Source organism: Manacus vitellinus, unplaced genomic scaffold (genome assembly GCF_001715985.3).
Source record: "Manacus vitellinus isolate BGI_N305 unplaced genomic scaffold, ASM171598v3 scaffold_0_pilon, whole genome shotgun sequence".
Classification (NCBI taxonomy): Eukaryota; Metazoa; Chordata; class Aves; order Passeriformes; family Pipridae; genus Manacus; species Manacus vitellinus.
The window spans coordinates 11,124,230-11,143,048 of NW_021938789.1; the positions used below are offsets into that span (position 1 = coordinate 11,124,230).

Consider the following 18,819-nt stretch of genomic DNA (forward strand, 5'->3'; position numbering starts at 1 on the left):
AAAGATAAAATTAAGACAACTTTACAAGGTTTTCCCATGTGCAAAGCATAGTATGAAAGGGAATGCAGAGATGCTTGAAGGATCAGGGGAAAGGTAGATGAAAAGTGGCTGTCATTGCAGAGCAAAGGGGGAAGGAAATAGCTGTTTTTCGTAGGAGATTCAGTTTAAAGAACAAGGCAGAATGTTGAGGGACGAGAGGGGGCCTTTGATTTAATGTAGTAAAACAGAGACAGAGATGTGGAGACAGGAGTACTGTGATCAAGTTGTAACCCACAGGGGTGAGATGAGCAACAGGATGACACACCTCTTAAAAGACAATCAGTATACAAGTGGCATCAAAGGAACAGTACAGCAGTGAAAGTAGGAAACAGTGAGACTATTGTTAAGTATTTTGAATATCTTGACAGGAAAAGGAATTTAAAACAAATATTTTTAAAACAGAGATGGAGCTTTTTGTCTGTCTCTGAGCTGAAGAAGGAATTGAACTTCAGGGTTGCTTTCTGTGCTGGTTTTGGCTGGGGTAGAGTTTAATTTTCTTCACAGCAGATAGTATGGGTTTATGTTTTGGATTTGTGCTGAACACAGGGTGAATAATATAGAGATTTTTTTTTTTTTTGCTGAGCAGGGCTTACACAGAGCCAAGGCCTTTACTGCTTTTTGTACTTCCGTGCTGGCAAGGAAGTTGGGGGTTGCATGTGAGGCTGCGAGGAGGCACAACCAGGACAGGGGACCCAAACCGGCCAGAGGGATATTCCAGACCATATGACATCATGCTCAGTATATAAAAGGGGGGGGTGGTGACATTTGCAGTGATGGAGTCTGTCTTGCATGTTATGCGTGATGGGGCCCTGTTCCTCCAAAGAAGGCTGAACACCCACCTGCCAGTGGGAAGAAGTGAACTAATTTCTTTTTTACTTTGTTTGTGTATAAGGCTTTTTTTTTCCCTATTAAACTGCATTTATCTCAACCCACAAGTTTTCTCATTTTCACCCATCTGGTTGTCTCCCCAGTCCTCCTGGTGGAGGAGTGAGTGGCTGTGTGGTGCTTGGTGTCTGGCAACAGATAAACATTGGCATGTTCTTACTAAAAATCTGAGAATTACAATCAGAAGAGAAAATTGATACAGTCTTGGGTGAAGGGAGATCAACTCCAGTGGAGAAATACATTTTATGTTATCCTATATTTTAAGATAAAACTAATTTAAGAGTAAAAGCTGATGGATTAGGTAACGGGTTAACATATAGGATGAGATCATAAAGTAGTGGTTCTATAAATGATAGTTACTGAAGGAAGAGATGAGAAATGGAGTTGTTGAAGTGGCAAGCATGCATTGTCTTGATTTTTAGAAGTAATCATGTGTAATTCTCTCTTTTCTGACGAAATAATAATCTTAATTTAACATTTTAATTGTTTTTCATATTCATTTATTTACGTGTGGAAGATAAACTGCCAAGTGTTTTCTTTCTATAATTATGACTCCTACCTATTAAATTCAGAAGGAACAATTAAATAATCAAGCATCATCTTCTGTGTATCCTAAACACTCAAATTTCAGTCAACAAATTTTTTTTTGACTAAAGTATAATTCACGTTTGGTTGCAGCACTTTTTCAGAAAATACTCATTCTTGTTTGAAGGTGTCAGTGGATTTAAAAATCCACCATTTCCCTGAGACTTTACAGAAGTTAATTATCTCCTTTCACTCCTGTTAAAATCTTTTAAAATGGGAACTTTTACTTCAAGAGAGAATCTGCTTCCCTTCAGTTTTCATCATTACTTTCTTTATATTTTTTGCCATTAAAAAGACCTTTTCTGTATGTAGCACTTTATCCAAGTAAGATGGTGTTAAATGTAACAAAGTCATTTTTCAGCCTTCTACTTGATAGGCTGCACAAATTGTTCTTCAGTCATTTGATGTAATAAAAATTTCAATAGCACTACAAATATTCTAGAGAGGGTAGAGAAATTATTTCTGCATTTTTTTACTTCTGCTAAAATCCATTTGCTGTAGCCAAATACACTCTTTTGGTATTTGCCTCACTGATACAAAAGTTACAGCTCTTTTTCTTTTTTCCTCCTGTTATTCCTGGTCTTTGATGCACTGCCTTTGATGTTCCTCTTGCAACTTTCCAGTCTAGTTCTAGGACTGATGTCCAGTTCACAGTATTTACTGGGATGTATATGAGAACAGCAGCTAGTTAGTCTTTCTTTTCTTTTAGCTATCACATTTGAGATAAAGATACTTGTTAGAGTCAAATTACATTGATGCTTCTATAACAGTGATGAGGAAAGCTAGATTGATTTCTACAGAGTGGTGTTTAGAGCTGAGTCTCAGCTTGAAAATAAAGATCAAAAGTGAGGAAAAAGGTATGCATTGTGTATATTACAACAGTAGTGATAGCACCAAAAAACCCCCAGTATTTCTTCAAGTTAGTTGCTTTTTTAAAAAATCTAAACATAATAATATAGTTCAAGGCATATAGTTAATTATAAAAGTGAAAAAAATTATAAATGAACCAATTGCTGTTCTAACTTCATATTTTGTCGCTTGCTCGCAGTCTTCCAGAAAACCAGTGAAAGATCTGACTAATCTGAAGTATTTGATATAAAGTACAAGTCTATAATTGTACCCCAGAAATAAAATCTTTTTCAGGTAGCATTCTAATGTATAGGAAAATTCCGGAAGTGTTGCTAAACCACTCAAACAAGAGTCCCCAGGAAGAAAGCTAAATAAAAATAATTTCAATCTTATATGTTGAATTTTTATAATGATTTTACAATAGCTGATAACCAAACATGACTGTTTTGAAAAGCATGAATATCACTGCAGTATATAGCCTTCCAGGAGGATCACCTATTGTATGAAAACGTGCGAGTATCTTAGCCATTGTGTTACTAAAACGGGAAAAAACACCAAATAAACCAAACAGAATATGTAGATATCATTGTGAAATGCTTCTTTGTTTACTTTTTTGTTTTGAGGATGGTGTTTCAGTACTTTTCTTTGAATAAACCAGATAAAAGTAATTTTAAGATCACTTTCATGATCCAGTGATTGACAGGTAACAACTATAGTTATTGTCTTTAGTGGTGAAGAGCACTAGGTTAAAAAAATACTGATATTAAAATCCATAAGAGAGATCTCATCCCATCTGTTAATTTTCCAGTTATCTTTAATAATTTTGTTTCCATTATGTGTGGACTAATTTAAATAAAATAAATGAAATTTAAATAGAATAAAAATTAAAAATCTACCTATGACATTATGTAGGATTATTTAGCCCTGGAAAGAAAAGACTGAGGAATAACCAATAAGGAGTTCAAGATAAAAGGCTATAGTGATGTTGTCGTGTATGTTAAAGGTGAAGGAGTGCTTTTGGGAACTACTGCAAATTTCGATCTGGGATATACTTGTAGCAATGTAGTATGTAAATTATACAAAATAATTATTTTACTCTACATAGCAATAGTAAAATATCAGCTGGAATACTGTGTCAAGGGCTTCACTTTTCAAGATGAATCACTGAGAAAAAAATTCAAGGATAATCATCTAAAAAAGACAACTTCTGAGAAAACAGCTAAAAAAGTTGAATGCATTTATGTGAAAGAAACTTGAGAGAGAGACAAAGTAAATTGCTTTTAATATGTTTTCAATGAGGTCAGAGATGTTTGCAGTAGAGCAAGTAAGTATTATTAGAATCAGTAAATGTTTTCATTAATAAGTCATTCTGCTAGGTGATATAGCACTTGAAAAGTATGTGAAAATGTCAGCATTTATAAAATTCTGCTTCTGTTGTTCATGGACCGGGAAAAAAAGGCTATTTACAGTGGAGAAGTAAGTTTGTTGATTGACAGTATGCAAGAATTACTTTTTATGGTCCCACTAAAAATCACAATAAGTCATTCAGCTGATTTTCAGAGGTGGTAACATCTTTTGAAATTCCTGTTCCTTGTAGTTTGGTGTGCTACACAAACGTTTTGTGTGTATCCAAAAAACTGTCTTCTCTCGATTTGGTTCCACGTTGAAACTATCGTACAGATTTACAACCTTCATTTCCCTTCTGGCTATCACTGAGAATGAACAGGAGGGAAGGATGATCAAACAGCTTTCCTTTATTTTCTAGGTGTTTTTTAATCTTGCCTTGCAATAAGGCAATTCTGAAAAGCATTCTGGGTTTAGAATTATACTGAATTTCATTTCACAGTGATCTTGTCAGTCACATCTCTTTCTTCCTATTTAAGATCTTAAAATTAAAGCTGGACAGACTCCTTTCCTTAATAAGATGGCTCCATTAAAATATAAAGGACCTAAGACTCATAATTTCCGTTTTGTTTTCAAGAGAGGAAATAGGGAGTACTGGGTCAATGGAGATATTTTTTGAAATTTATATAGCCCCCTAACCTAGCAACTACTGAAGTATACCATACTGGAACAGCCTTGTTACCTGTGTAGGAAAGATAAATATCCAGCTAGTATTTGTTACTCATTGTATACCTTCCTATAGTGTTAAAAATCAGCATTTAATGCTTCCTTAAGCTATGTATGTGTGCAGCCGTAGTGGCATGTAGATAAACCATGGTAAGAGAAGTGTTTTTTAAATTCTTGAAGACCTGTGCAGTGTGTTTCATTCCCTATTCAGAAGAAGCATTGAGTAATTATTTCATTCTTGTAAACAGTGTTCTATGAGTACCTCCAGATGTCTGGCAGACTCCACCTGATATCCTTTAAAGAACAGAAAACTAATCTTCAGTGGTTTACATGTACTTCTAAAAGATTTTTATTTATAAGTTGCCATGGAACCCTTCCTTAGTTACATTTTTGTTTGCAAAATTAAAAACATCATCTTATATTTCTCTACGGTTTTCGTTGTATAATATTTTGTGATCAGGCTATTAAAAGGTCTTACGTATGCCTAAGTTTAACTAATGAGAAAGTTCATTCACAGGAATGAGAATATTCATTCACAGGAATTATCAGAATTAGAAATGTCAGTATATAAGAAATTGTTCTTCATCTACCAGTTAAACACCAACTATTCAGTGAAACCAATCTGAAAAGTTCAGCTAATGTAGAACATTCTGTACCCATGCCTGAATAATTGTTTCTGAAATTGATGTAATTTCTTTTAGGCGACTAAATAACAATGAATTTTCAGTCCTGGAAGCTACTGGAATCTTTAAGAAACTTCCTCAGCTCCGTAAAATGTAAGTGCAACTTCAGTGACCTTGTCTATTCAGACAGCATGTTAGCTCCTTGCTGTGTCTCTCCACCTTTCTTAGTTTTTATCTACAAAAGATTCAGTATATTCTAATTGAAAATCAAGAATGGGTTTAAATTAATCACTGAGGTAGGTCAGAGTTGGCAGCTCTTCTCTATGGGACTAGGCACTGCCAGCAACAACTTCTCATGGTGTATGGCTCCGGCACCTTCGCAGCAGTGTCCAGCCAGCTGGTCTGTTATGCAGCCACAGCAGGGAGCTTGCAGTATAAGCTGCTTAAAAAAGATTCCAGTAATCTTTTGTAACTTCCTGTATTACTCCCTAACCAGACAGTTTTGCCCCTTTCAGCACATTAAAGCCATGCCTTTGATTCTGTGCTTCATTAAACTGTCATTAGGTGAGAGGGATATCAAAATTAAAATGACTAAGAAAAAATGGTTTGATAGCTCATCATTGTAAGTCCATGTTAACAGTTAATGTTCTAAGAGGAGTTTATAATCTTACCAGTTGCAGTTGTTACTAAAAATAAATCTATGAAAAGCTTTCTTTAGCTTATGTAAAAGACATATTTGAGAGTAGATGATTTAGATAGACTTAGTGACTCTGTGCTCAATCTTTTCAGGATTAAATCTAAACATAAATAGTAAGTGAAGAAAAATGCAAGTAAAAATAGATCAGTTTAATGATAATTGCTTTGTAGTAACCAAGTGACTGCCATTTGTAAAAGACTAGTCTAAATTACTAGTGACCAAAATCTCAAGGGGAGCAATAGTATTACTTAAACTATTGTTAAACTTATACAGATCCTTGCTGGCAGCTGTCATGATCACAATTAGTTAAATACTTATTACTGATTTTTTAGATTAAAAGTTAAAAAAAAACCCAACAATGTGAAACCAAAAAATGAACTTGCTTTTGACCTCTCCACTTGAGTACACCTTGCCACTTTGGATTGGGCTGAGATACTTAAAAAAAAAGAATATAGGAATGTCTGGCACAACAACGTTCTGGTTCTATACCCAGTAGATACCCAGCTTTCTTCATTCTCTAGGAATCTCAGATTGGCACTTTTTACATCTGTAGTGTACTTTTGAAATATCAATTATCAATATGAAGAATCAGTGGACAAGGGAAGGGGTACAGATGGCATTTATCTGGATTTCTATAAAGCCTTTGACATGGTCCCCCACAGCATCCTTCTCTCTAAATTGGAGGGAGATGAATTCGATGATGGACTGTTAGATGGATGAGAAATTGTTTGGACTATGGCTTCCAGAGGATAGTGGTCAATGGCTTAGTGGACATGGACATCAATGACTAATCGTGTCCCTCAGGGTCCCTACGGGAATCAGTGCTTTTAGTGTCTTCATCAATGACATAGACAAGGTGATTGAGTGCACCCTGAGCATGTTTTCAGATGTTGAGTGGTGCAGTTAACACACCTGAAGGATGGGATGCCATCCAGAGGGACCTGGACAAGGTCAAGAAATGAGTCCCTGGGAATCTCATGAGGTTTAACAAGACCAAGTGGAAGGTGCTGCACCTGGGTCAAGGCAACTCCCAGTATCAGTACAGGCTGGGGGATGAACAAATCAAAAGGGATATTGATTGATCAGAAGCTCGACATGAGCCAGCAATGTGCACTTGCAGTCCAGAAGCTTTCATATCCTGAGCTACATCAAAGCAGTGTGGCCATTAGGTCAAGGGATGTGATTCTGCCCCTCTACCTCACTTTGGTGAAACCTCATGTGGCGTACTGTGGGGTCCCCAGAACAGGTAGGACATGAACCTGTTGCAACAAGTCCAGAAAAGGACCACCAAGATGATTAGCGAGGATGGAGAACCTCTCCTATGAGGAAGGGCTGACAGAATTAGTTTTGTTCAGCCCGGAGAAGAGAAGGCTGCAGGGTGACCTAATTGTGGCGTTGCAGTACCTGAAGGGAGCCTACAACAAAGATGCAGAGGGACTTTTTACAAGGGCATATAGTGATAGGACAAGGGGGAATGGGTTTAAACTCAAAGACAGTATGTTTAGATTAGATATCAGAAAGAAATTCTTTACTCTGAGGGTGATGAAGCACTGGAAAAGGTTGCTCGGAGAAGCTGTGGATGCCCCATCCCTGAAAGTGTTGAGGACAAGGTTGGATGGGGCCCTGAGCAACCTGGTCTGGTGAAAAATGGCCCTGCAGAGGAGTTGGAACTAAATGATATTTAAGGTCCCTTCCCCAAACTGTTCCGTGATTGTATGATCCTATGAAATTAATAAAAAACTTGATGTGTCATACATACACATGCATACATATACACATTTATACACACATTTATACATATACGAGCTCTTCATATTTAAGAATATTTTTTTAAGTTGAGGAGATGTTCAAGACAAAAGAAAAGAAAGAGTATTAATCAATCTCGGTGTAGCTGTCTGCTGGAACTCCCAAGGGCTTTGAAATCTGGTTATTTGAGGAAGGACAAAATTGACAAAATTGAAAAAATGTTAATGAAAGATTCACTATTTTAATAGTACTGCTCTGTAACTTCCTAATATAGTTACCAGTTGTCACAACATTCTTTCATTCAGAGATTAATACAGTGAATACTTAAGCATCACTGGAAAGCAGTGAGGTACTCATGCTACAGAGACACCAATATGAGTAAATTCTATATTTTTGTGGAGCTCATATTTCTTCTGGAGGTTCAAAATAGGTGCAGAGGACTTTCTGCACAGATGACATTGAAAAATTGAGGCCTAAATGTTCCATTGATTTGACGGTTCCTCACTAGTAAAGCATGTGTATGCACTGCAACATAGATTAGCTATGCAACATTAATCCTTAAAATATGTATGTGAAGTGAGTGAAGTAGTATCCATATTACACCAGGAGCAAAAAAGATTTTAGGAAACTAAGGACTTGACATGGACAAGCCAGCTGAGATAAGAAATAATGAGTTTCTTGCTTCCAGTCTTCTGCAGCACCTTACCGAACACTGAACAGTTCCACTGTGAAACTAAATGAAAGCAATGGTTGTGGATGTTATCTACTTAGACTTTAGTAAAGCCTTTGACACCATTTCCCACAGCATTCTCCTGGATAAACGGGCTGCTTATGGCTTGGATGGACATATACTCTGCTGGGTAAAAAGCCAGCTGGATGGCCAGGCCCAGAGAGTGGTAGTGAATGGAGTTAAATCCACTTGGCAGACAGTCACAAGTGGTGTTCTCCAGAGCTCAGTTTTGGGGCCAGTCCTGTTTAATATCTTTATCGATTATCTGGACAAAGAGATTAAATGCACTCTCCGCAAGTTTGCAGACAACACCAAGCTGGGCAGGAGTGTTCATCTGCTGGAGGGCAGGAAGGTTCTGCAGGGGGATCTGGACAGGCTGCATTGATGGGCAGAGGCCAATGGTGAACAGGAACTGGCATGTGCCCAGGTGGTTAAGAAGGCCAATGCCATCCTGGCCTATGTCAGAAATAATGTGGCCAGCAGGTCTAAAGAAGTGATTGGCCTTCTGTACTTGGCACTGGTGAGGCCACATCTTGAGTATTGTGTTCTGTTTTGGGCCCCTCTCTACAAAAAATACATTGAGGTGCTGGAGTGAGTCCGGAGAAGGACAATGCCACTGTTGAAGGGTGCGGAGTCCAAGTCCGATGAGGAGCAGCTTAGGAAGTTGGGGTTCTTTAGCCTGGAGAAAAGGAGGCTTGGGGGGGGACCTTATCACTCTCTACAACTACCTGAAAGGAGGTTATAGTGAGATGGGAGTTGACCTCTTCTCCCAAGACAAGTGACAGGATGAGAGGAAATGATGTCAAATTGCATCAGGGAAGGTTACACTGGATATTAGGAAAAATTTTCCATGGAAAGGGCTGTCAAACATTAGAATAGACCACACAGGAAAGTGGTGAAGTCACCATCCCTGGAGGGATTTAAAAGACTTAGGGACATGTTTTTGTGGGGGGCTTGGTAGTGGTGGGTTAAATGCTTGGACTTTATGATATTAAAAGTCCTATCTAACCTAACTGATTCTGTGATTCTATGAATGTATCCTTCATCACAGGCAAGGTGTACAATAAATTTCAGCTAGGCTAGAAAGAGTAGTCAGCACTAAAGATTAAACCAGAACTCCTTGTTTTCCATGTCTTAGATAAAGGCACCCATTCATTCTGACAGACATATGAATTTTTGTTTTAACAAATAGTATCTTTCTTGTTTTGGATGATTAAAATGCTGTTCTAGAAATTGCATCAAAACATGTTTGATTTTCTTCCCAGCACAATTAATTCAAATAAAGTCTTTAGCTTCACTTCCTTTTTACATTGTCTCCTAGTGTTTTTAAGAGCTTTTGAAAAATCACTGGTGTATTATAACTGTTCAGTGTGTAGATATCTACTTCTGTAATATATGTAAATATTCTCATTTTGTTTTGTTTGTTTCATGTGACATGAAAAATATTTAAGAAAATGTGTGTTGTTGAGTATGTATGCTTTTGTATATGTATAGTACAGATACTGCCCATTTGGGATGTAATTTCCGTATTTCAACTGAAATAGTAAACACTAAATATTTTGGCAGTATTTTAGGTCATTTTCCCACATTTTTATCCACTTTGCATGCAAATTGCAGATAAATGAACTATCTTGCTTATAAACAATCCTTTCTGACTAATGTCATAAATTATTACCATGTACCATGTACTGTTTACATTCGCACATTTCATTTGCATATGTTGCTGTTTATACTGATTTCTTACATTTGTCTAGTGAGACAAAATAAAGAAACCAGAGAGGTTAGCTGTGCTGTGTTCATGCGGTATCATTTTGTTATTTATTCATCTAAAAATGCTGCAAAGACTGGAGACCTGAAAAAATATACAGCTACTGACAAGATTCAAAATTATGAAAAAATGTTATTGTGTGGTAACAGCATGGACTGGGTAATTGCCATTATTTAAAAACATCTTCCAAAGATTGCTTTAAAAATCTTTACTTCTTTAATTAGAAGAGCATTGAATTTTACTTTTATTGGTTTGAATTTGAATGATATATTTGTTGCTTTTATAAAATAACTTGGTTATTGCATCAAGGTTGGATTTGATTGTCTTGGAGGTCTTTTTCAACCTTAGTGATTCTATGATTCTAACTCAATGTCTTGAAATTTCACCCAGTCTACAGCATTTAACAGTTAATGTAGGGTTTTTATAAAAGAAAACATGTTCTTCTCTGTTTCTGTTAATGTGTAATAGAAACCTGAGCAATAACAAGATTACAGATATCGAAGAAGGGGCATTTGATGGAGCCTCTGGTGTGAATGAACTATTACTCACCAGCAACCGCTTGGAAAGTGTTCGACACAAAATGTTCAAAGGACTAGAAAGTCTCAAAACACTGTAAGTGTAATTATTTGGGTGTTTTTATTCTTACTTTCTTCCAGGTATTTTTGAAAGTAATACTCTATATGTCCTAAAAAAATTGATTTTGGAGAATTAACTATGGATTATTTAAGCATATCTTAGGTTTTGTTTCTATTATGCAAGAAGTTATATATTATATTAATTTGTTGATTATTAATTATGGGTATAATAAGTCTTCTAAAATGGCGAAGCAGTTGAGAATGGGTAAACATCCAACTTCAGAAGTGGAAATGGGAATAATCATCTGCATCAAAGTAACAGAATTTTGCACAGAAATTACACATTCTACATAATGGAGTCTGATTCAAATCAGCTCAACCATTACTGGGAATTTTGCTAGAGGAAAAAATTGTTCGGGTGGATATTGAAATGTGGGAAATTATTCTCTCCTAAGTAATTTTTATGTCATTTCAACAGTGAAGGGAGGATTAAAAGCACTATAGCTTGAACTCATTTCATTCTTTCCATGAGGCAGTTCAGTTCTTTCCACTCAAAAAAAATAGGTGTTTATACAATCTACAGCTTCTTGGCCTTTTTCAGAGATCCTGTCCTTCTGATCTGCAGAGCAGAACCAAAATTAAATGGTCTTTGGGGCTTCAGCTGTCCATAGACATTAGGTGTTTTTAATAAATCAGGTCTACAATTTCTAACCTTGCAGTAAAAGCTACTAAAATTATTTAAAGCAGCTAATCTTAGAAAAGAGCATGGGGAAAAATTATTCTTTCTTGATGGACAGAGACGAGAACAACAAACTTCAAAGCTCATAAGTTTTATAGAAATTAGAGATTTTAGAATAGGTATTTCTTACTTAGTATTCTGAAATTTGTATTAAACCTTAGAGTCATGCTTAGGAGGAGTCAGGTTAGCCTGATTTCATTTAAATTAAATCCTTCAGAATGCAGTAGAAGTAGTTTCTAGAATTTTCCTAAGTGAGGTCAAAGGGGCCTCAGGAGGAGGTCATCTGGTACAAGCTTCTGCTCTATATACATAGCAGTTCTGGAGTCATTAGCCTTGGAAACATGAAGATGTGTATGTCTGATTTGGGGAATTTCAATCAGTTTCATTTCTTTTCAGTTAAAAACCCATAATTATTGATTCTGGTATTGAAAATAAGAATGCTTAGGGGAAACTGGAACAGGTTGCCAAAGGGCACTGTGGAGTCTCCTCTGGAGATACTCAAAAGCCATCTGGACACAGTCCTCAGTAACATGCTCTAGGGGACCCTGCTTGAGCAGGGAGGTTTGACCAGATGACCTCTGGTGGTCCTTTCTAACCTTACCCATTCTGTGATTCTGTGAAGCACCCCTTGCCTCTGTGAAACCTACCCACCCACCTACCTTTCTGTCTTCCAGTCACCTCCACACACACTGCACCTAGTCCCTTCAGTGAGGTGACAGGTGGCACAGGGGTCACTGCACTTGTGGTCCCTTCATTGGTGGCCGCCCATTCCTCTTGGCCCTTGCTCCAACAACCACTTCAGCTTCTGCCCCTGTTTGGCCTAAACTAAGAAATGCTGATCCTTCTTTCTCAGGATGTTGAGGAGCAACCGGGTGAGCTGTGTGGGAAACGACAGCTTCACGGGCCTGAGCTCTGTCCGTCTGCTCTCACTGTACGACAACCAGATCACCACCGTGGCCCCCGGCTCCTTCGACACACTGCATTCGCTCTCTACCTTGTAAGTCACGTTCGTCTTTTACTGTAGCCAAATTTAAATCTCTGACATTTTGGGGGCCTTTCCCTTAATGATTTGTTCTGTAATTTCGCAGCACGTGGTTAAGGGGAAAAAAAGTTAAAGGTAAGGAAAAAAAAAAAGAGTTTATAGAGGGATTTTTAGGAGAGTTTATTCTCTGGGCTGTCTTGGGCACTTGAAGAGTATGTTTTCATGGTGCCTTGTGATGCAGCATTAGACTGGTTTCCAGAAGTGCCTGAGAAGGCAGGAAAAACATCCTGCTTGCCCCCCTCGCAGAAGCCCACTGCTCCGAAACCGGGTTGAAAGCCACATTTTGGGTAGGCAATGCACAATCACAGCTGGTTGAATCACCATGTTGCTGCCTTTCTGCCCTGTGCCACCCAATTACTATCTTAAATTTCTTTGACCTGCTGAGAATCTTAATTCATACATGTTTTATAATGAACCTTCGGTCTCATTTTCTACTTAAAAAAAAATCCCTTTTTTTCTTTAAATGTGATGTAATTTAAGTGAAAACAGTGAGCAAAGCTGCCACAGTTTAATGAAGAAATGGAGGTTGTAAGTAGCGTAATTCAGGAAAGTACTTTTTACGTAAAAATTGACACCTTGCACCCGGTGACTAATTTTGCATATTAAGGATGACATGTTTATAGATAATAGAATCATTGATAGATGTGTGCTGAAGTAAGGAGATGTCAAAAGTACTGGACTTTTGGAAGTAAATTCATTTTTGTAACTGGCATGTAATCAACTTAGCTGTCACTTCAGATAGGAAACTTATTCTCTGGAGCAAATAAAAGATGGAAATCCTGAGATGGTAAATTAATGGAATAGCTGTTGTCAGGTTAAAGCTAATAATGTAAAGTAATCAGCCTGCATCTCTATATGAAATTATTGCATTATCAGTACAGAGTGGCTTGACATGAACTCAGGTCTTTGACAGTTTTAAATTATTTCTAAATGAGTTGTATCAAGATTCCTCACACAGAGCCTAAATTACAGCTTTCTTCTATGGTTTGTACATAGCACTGTTTGAAGAACAGAGTTTAAGCTCAGCTTTTTGAAAATAAAAATAGAATGCTTAGGATGAAAAGATGGTGTCACCTGAGGTAAACTTTCCTGTGGTTCTCAGAAACCTCTTGGCCAATCCCTTCAACTGCAACTGCCATCTTGCGTGGCTTGGAGACTGGCTAAGGAAGAAACGCATTGTGACGGGGAACCCTCGCTGCCAAAAACCCTACTTCCTCAAAGAGATTCCTATCCAGGATGTGGCAATTCAGGATTTTACATGTGATGATGGTAAGAAAATTAATATTTGAACCTTTTATAATTTCAGCTTTCATGTGTATAGTGTAATGATTCCCATAGATCCCAAAGAATTGTGCTTTGAAGAACTTCATCAGCGCTCCGTGCTGTTTCTATATCAGTTTAAATATTTTCCACTCGTTTTTGTATGATCAGCAAGCACAGGCTGTTGTATATATGCTTTCAAAAGTTTTTCATGCCTATATTTAGTACTGTAAGTAATAATTTAGAAACAATACAAAAAACTAATCAAATGTTAAAGTTGAGATGAGAATATTTTCAAATGCTAATGCTTGAATCAAGGATGCTTTCAGGTTATTTGATCAAATAACATGACATTTTGCCTAGCTTGTGACTTCACTAATGCTTAATAAAGAAAAAAAAAGGCTACTATCTTGCATTTCTCACACATGCTTCCATTTACTGCATTAATAGTTTGCAATTTTCAAGGCTGTATCTTTTTTTTAAAGAGACTGTTTTTAATAGTTTGTTAATTTTATTTTCTTTCATTTCAGGTTTTATTCTTTCTTTAATGATTTTTTTTCCATATAATAGCATTCTTTCCTAGTAAAACAGCATTGTACTAAGTAAAGTATAACCTGAAATGTCAGTTCTTGGAGCAATGGTTTACAGAGCTAATGTGATTTTTAACCTACCTTGAGATATTATAATGTAGAAATAACATGTTTAGTTAAAGAAAATCCATGTGGGCTATCATTGCTAATATTGAAGTGACATTTATTAGCAAGCTTAGCATCTGTTCATTTTTATTAACCAGGAAATGATGACAATAGCTGCTCTCCACTGTCCCGCTGTCCTGCAGAATGTACTTGTCTGGACACAGTAGTTCGCTGCAGCAACAAAGGCCTAAAAGCTTTGCCTAAAGGCATCCCAAAAGATGTAACTGAACTGTAAGTGGCACCCTTTTTTCCCTTTTATGAAAATTATGAAAGTGTCAGATTTATATTGTCAGGTTCAAGAATAAGGGGAAAAGGAAACAAAGAATTGAATTCAGTAGATGAGTCAAAAATTGTTAATCTACCACTTTATAAAGACTTTCACATCATCTTGAGAAATTTGAGGTTAAGTTTGAATTAGCACTGAACCATCGTATAGCTGAATGTGGATATCATGTTATAATGGGTTAAATTATGGACAACAGTGAATCTGATTAACCTCTGGTCACTGGTTAAGGACTGAAGTTCAATTACATAAAAAAGCAAAAAGAAAACAATATATTAATGTGTTCATAAACTTTCGTTTTGAACGTGGGGTTTTATACCTCTAAGTTACTTCTTTTATAGCTCCAAGTCAACAGTCAACCACCCTAACCCTCTAAATCAACAGCCTTCATCTTTATCAAGGAGTTCAAGTTGCCAGATGTTAACTGGGAATACCACACAGCTGGCACAAACAGGTCCAGAAGATTCCAAAAGCACCTGGACAATAGCTTTATGGTACTAAGGGAGCTGACTAGGAAAGGTGCTCTCCTTGATTTGTTACTTGTTAATAAGACAGTCTTGCGAGTGAAGTGCAGCTGGTGTCCATCTTGACCGCAGCGATCATGAAGCAGTCGAGTTTAAAATCTCTGTTGACAGAAGGAAAAGTGCCAGCAAAACTTCAGCTGTGGATATGAGGAGATCAGACTTCAGGCTGCTCAGGGAACTAGTGAGTAAGATCCCCATGGGAAATGTTTTTGAAGGTACTGGAATTCATCAGTGCTGGTCACTTTTAAGTACCACCTGCTAAGAGCAAAAGAGCAAGCATTTGAAAAATATCAAAAGTCAGGTAAGTGAGGCAGAAGGCTGCCTGGGCTAAGCAAGGATCTTCTGGAGATAAGGCAAAAATGTAAAGTGGATGTCCAGTGGAAAAAAGGTCAGGTGAAATGGGAGGAATATAGAGGTGCACCTTACCACTGTGGGAGGAAAATGGGGGCAACCAAAGCCAAATTGGAGATGAAAGTGGTCAGTACTGTTGGGAACAATAAAGAGAGCTTTTTTAAATGTGTCAAAAGCAAAAGCCAGTCCAGAACTAACACTGGCCCATCATTTGATGTGGATGGTCATCTACAAACAGGGACATAGACAAAGCAGAGATGTTAAATGCTTTCTTCGTTTTGGTCTTCAACACCAGCGATGTGATCTGAGAGTCCCAGTGCCCTGAGCTGGAGGACCATGATTGTGAGGACAGTTAACTCCCTGCCAACCTCAAACTTGAAAAGGATTTGCTGTTCCTGCTGGATCTCTATATATCTATAGGTCCTGATGGGATTTATCCAAGAGTACTCAAAGAGCTGGCTGATGTCATTGCAAGGCCTCTCTCAATGATTTTTGAATGTTCTTGGGAATCTGCAGAGGTCCCAGTCAACTGGAAGCTAGAAAATGTTGTCCCAGTTTTTGAGAAGGGCAAGAGGGTAACCTGGTAACCAAGACCCTGATAACTACAAGCCTGTCAGTTTCACTTCAGTGGGAAGCAAAATTATGGTGAAGAAAGGTTCTTCACCCAGAGGGTGGCTGACCACTGGAACAAGCTCCCCAGGGAACTGGTCACAGGACCAAGCCTGTCAGAGTCCAAGAAGCATTTGGACAATATTGTCAAGCACATACTGTGATTCTTGGGGCTGTCCTGTGCAGGGCCAGGAGTTAGACTCGATGATCCTGGAGTGCATTGGGAAAAGTGTGGCCAGCAGGTCGAGGGATGTGATCCTCCCCCTCCAGTCCGCCCATGTGAGGCCACTTTTGGAGTATTGTGTTCAATTCTGGTCTCCAGCAGAGGGTCATTAAGATGTTTAGGGGTCTGGGAAATCTCTCTTATGAGGGGAGACTGCAGGATCTGGACCTGTTTAGTCTAGAGAAGGCTTGAGAGGGGATCTCATAGATACATACAAATATCTCAAAGGTGGGTGTCAAGAGGATAGTGCCAGACTCTTTCAGTGGTTCCCAGCGACAGGAGAAGGAGCACTGGCCATAAATAAACCACAAGAACTCAATGTGAGTTCTTCCACAACATGAGGAAGAACTTCTTTACATTGAGGGTGGCAGAGCACTGGAACAGGCTGCCCAGGGAGGTTGTGGAGACATTTGTCTCCTCTCTGGAGACATTTGAAACCCCCCTGGATGAGTTCCTGTGTCACCTGTTCTAGGTGTCCCTTCTTTGGCAGGGGATTGGACTGGATGATCCCCAGAGGTCCCTTCCAACCGTAAAAATTCTGTGATTCTGTGATCCTTCCAACTCAAGATATTCTGTAATTCAGTGATTGTGATAGTTTTGTGATATTTCAAAAATACTGAAATACTAGAAAGTTTTCCTTTACGCACAGGCAGTTTTATACAATCTGGGATATTTTATTAATCTTTTGATACATTTTTCTGTGAGAAAAATGTTTAAGATTGCATTTTATGAAACGTATAATTTGAATATGCAGGTGGACATTAACACCGATATAAAAAAGAACTTGTATAGTTTGAAGATAATAACTGAATAAGCTACTCATAAGACTAGATAAGTCAATTTTTATGCATTATGAAAGGGAAAACACAAACCTAAAAATTGAGTTATTCAATTGTTTTGAATCTTGATCAGATAGGTCACATATTGAAAGAAATAGATAAAAAATTATTTACAAGAAAACAAGTTGGTTTGTGTTATATATGGCAAGTATTTAATAAGGTTTCATAATACCTGGTTAATGTAGTGCTTTTGCAGAAGACATCATAACTGTGTATCTTAAGTTACTAAAAAAGTGACTAAAGTGACACCAAAAAACATGACTGTTTTACAGTTTGGTATTATGTAGAAAATTCTGAGATGTCTCTCCACCATTAGTCCGGTGCATAATAGCATCCAAAAAGCATTAGTTGTTAATAAAATGAAATTGCTAAGAACTCAAATTAGCATACAGCTATATAAACCTATAACTTCCTTCATTAGGTTTTGGTTTTGGTGGGTTTTGTTTTTTTTTTTCTCAAAGAGAAGATTACTTCATTGAATATAGTCTGGTATAATAAATACAATTTGGCAATGTAAGGTCATCAATGCAATGTAAAACTAAACAGCCAGAGAGAGATACTTTTGGAATTGCAAGTGGAACCCTGTGATTGAAAATTCATTTGTGTACAATTTTGTGTGCTTTAATTAGTATCTAAGCATGCAATTTAGCATATTTTTCAAGAGGATGATGGAGGTGGTTTCTGTTAACAGTTGCATACTAATTGATTCTTCTTGCTCACTAGTATGCATAACTCTTCTGAGATGTATTTTTCATGTGTTTGATAAAATATCTTAATAGTTGCTTCCTTTGAACAAGGAGGAATTTTTATCAGGCAAGTGGATACTTGTAGTACTTCTGTTCTAATGAAGCTAAAGCAATATAACCTAATTTATCTGTCATAGAAGAATTTCCTCACAATACTTACTTGTTCAAAAAGTTTAAAAGTTGGTTTGGTTTTTTTATAATTAATTATTAAAAATAATTAATTTTTAAAATAATTTTAAAAGAGAGCTTTTCCTATTAGAGGTAGATGGTTATTTCATTAAGTTTAACTGAGTGTCAGCTCATCCATTTATGTTTCCAAAGATGTTACAGCACACATAAAGACATTAGGCTCAAAATAAAAGTAAAAAAGTCTCTATCGAAGGCCACTCTTAACTCAAGCATGTTCCAAGTATTTGGATGGCTAAAATATCTTCTTTGTATTGGGAAATTAAGAGTGTAATTTTCACTTGGGTTCCAGGAGACATAAGTAGTACTACCATGAGCAAGTCATTTGCCCCAGTTGAGAAACTAAAGACCTCTAATCTTCTTGCCACTATCTGCTTCATTTCAAAGAACCAGGTTAATTCAGCACTTCTTATCATCTCTAAACTGCTTACCCTGGTTACATGAAGAACCCCTCCACTCCGACTTTGCTATGTCTGGCTGCACACTGGGAACTTTTTAGGCGAGGCTTGTTGCCTTTCTTTACCTGTAACATGGGTGCTGATATAGTTTGATGGCTCTGTACCCATTAACTCTAAGGATGAACAAGTCTGTTATTGAGAATTATGAGCATCAGAGAAGAGTGAGCAGTATAATAGAAGAGCTGTGAACCTAGAAAGGGAAGTGTGTGGGGGGGCGGAATCTAACTTTTCTAGTGAAGAGTAGTTGATGACTCTCTTTAGTCCGTAATGTACTCCATAGGAATAGGATTGTGGTAT

The 18,819-nt window shown here is 37.4% G+C and overlaps 1 protein-coding gene across 1 annotated transcript in view; it reads left to right on the forward strand.

Moving 5' to 3' along the window:
- SLIT2 (slit guidance ligand 2) overlaps positions 1 to 18,819 on the forward strand; it is a 267,460-nt gene that overhangs the window by 199,318 nt on the left and 49,323 nt on the right. The window contains exons 18-22 of the mRNA XM_025895239.2: positions 5,130 to 5,204; positions 10,461 to 10,604; positions 12,160 to 12,303; positions 13,451 to 13,617; positions 14,402 to 14,534. Of these exons, the coding sequence (XP_025751024.1) occupies positions 5,130 to 5,204; positions 10,461 to 10,604; positions 12,160 to 12,303; positions 13,451 to 13,617; positions 14,402 to 14,534 (663 nt within the window). The remainder of the gene's footprint in view (positions 1 to 5,129; positions 5,205 to 10,460; positions 10,605 to 12,159; positions 12,304 to 13,450; positions 13,618 to 14,401; positions 14,535 to 18,819) is intronic.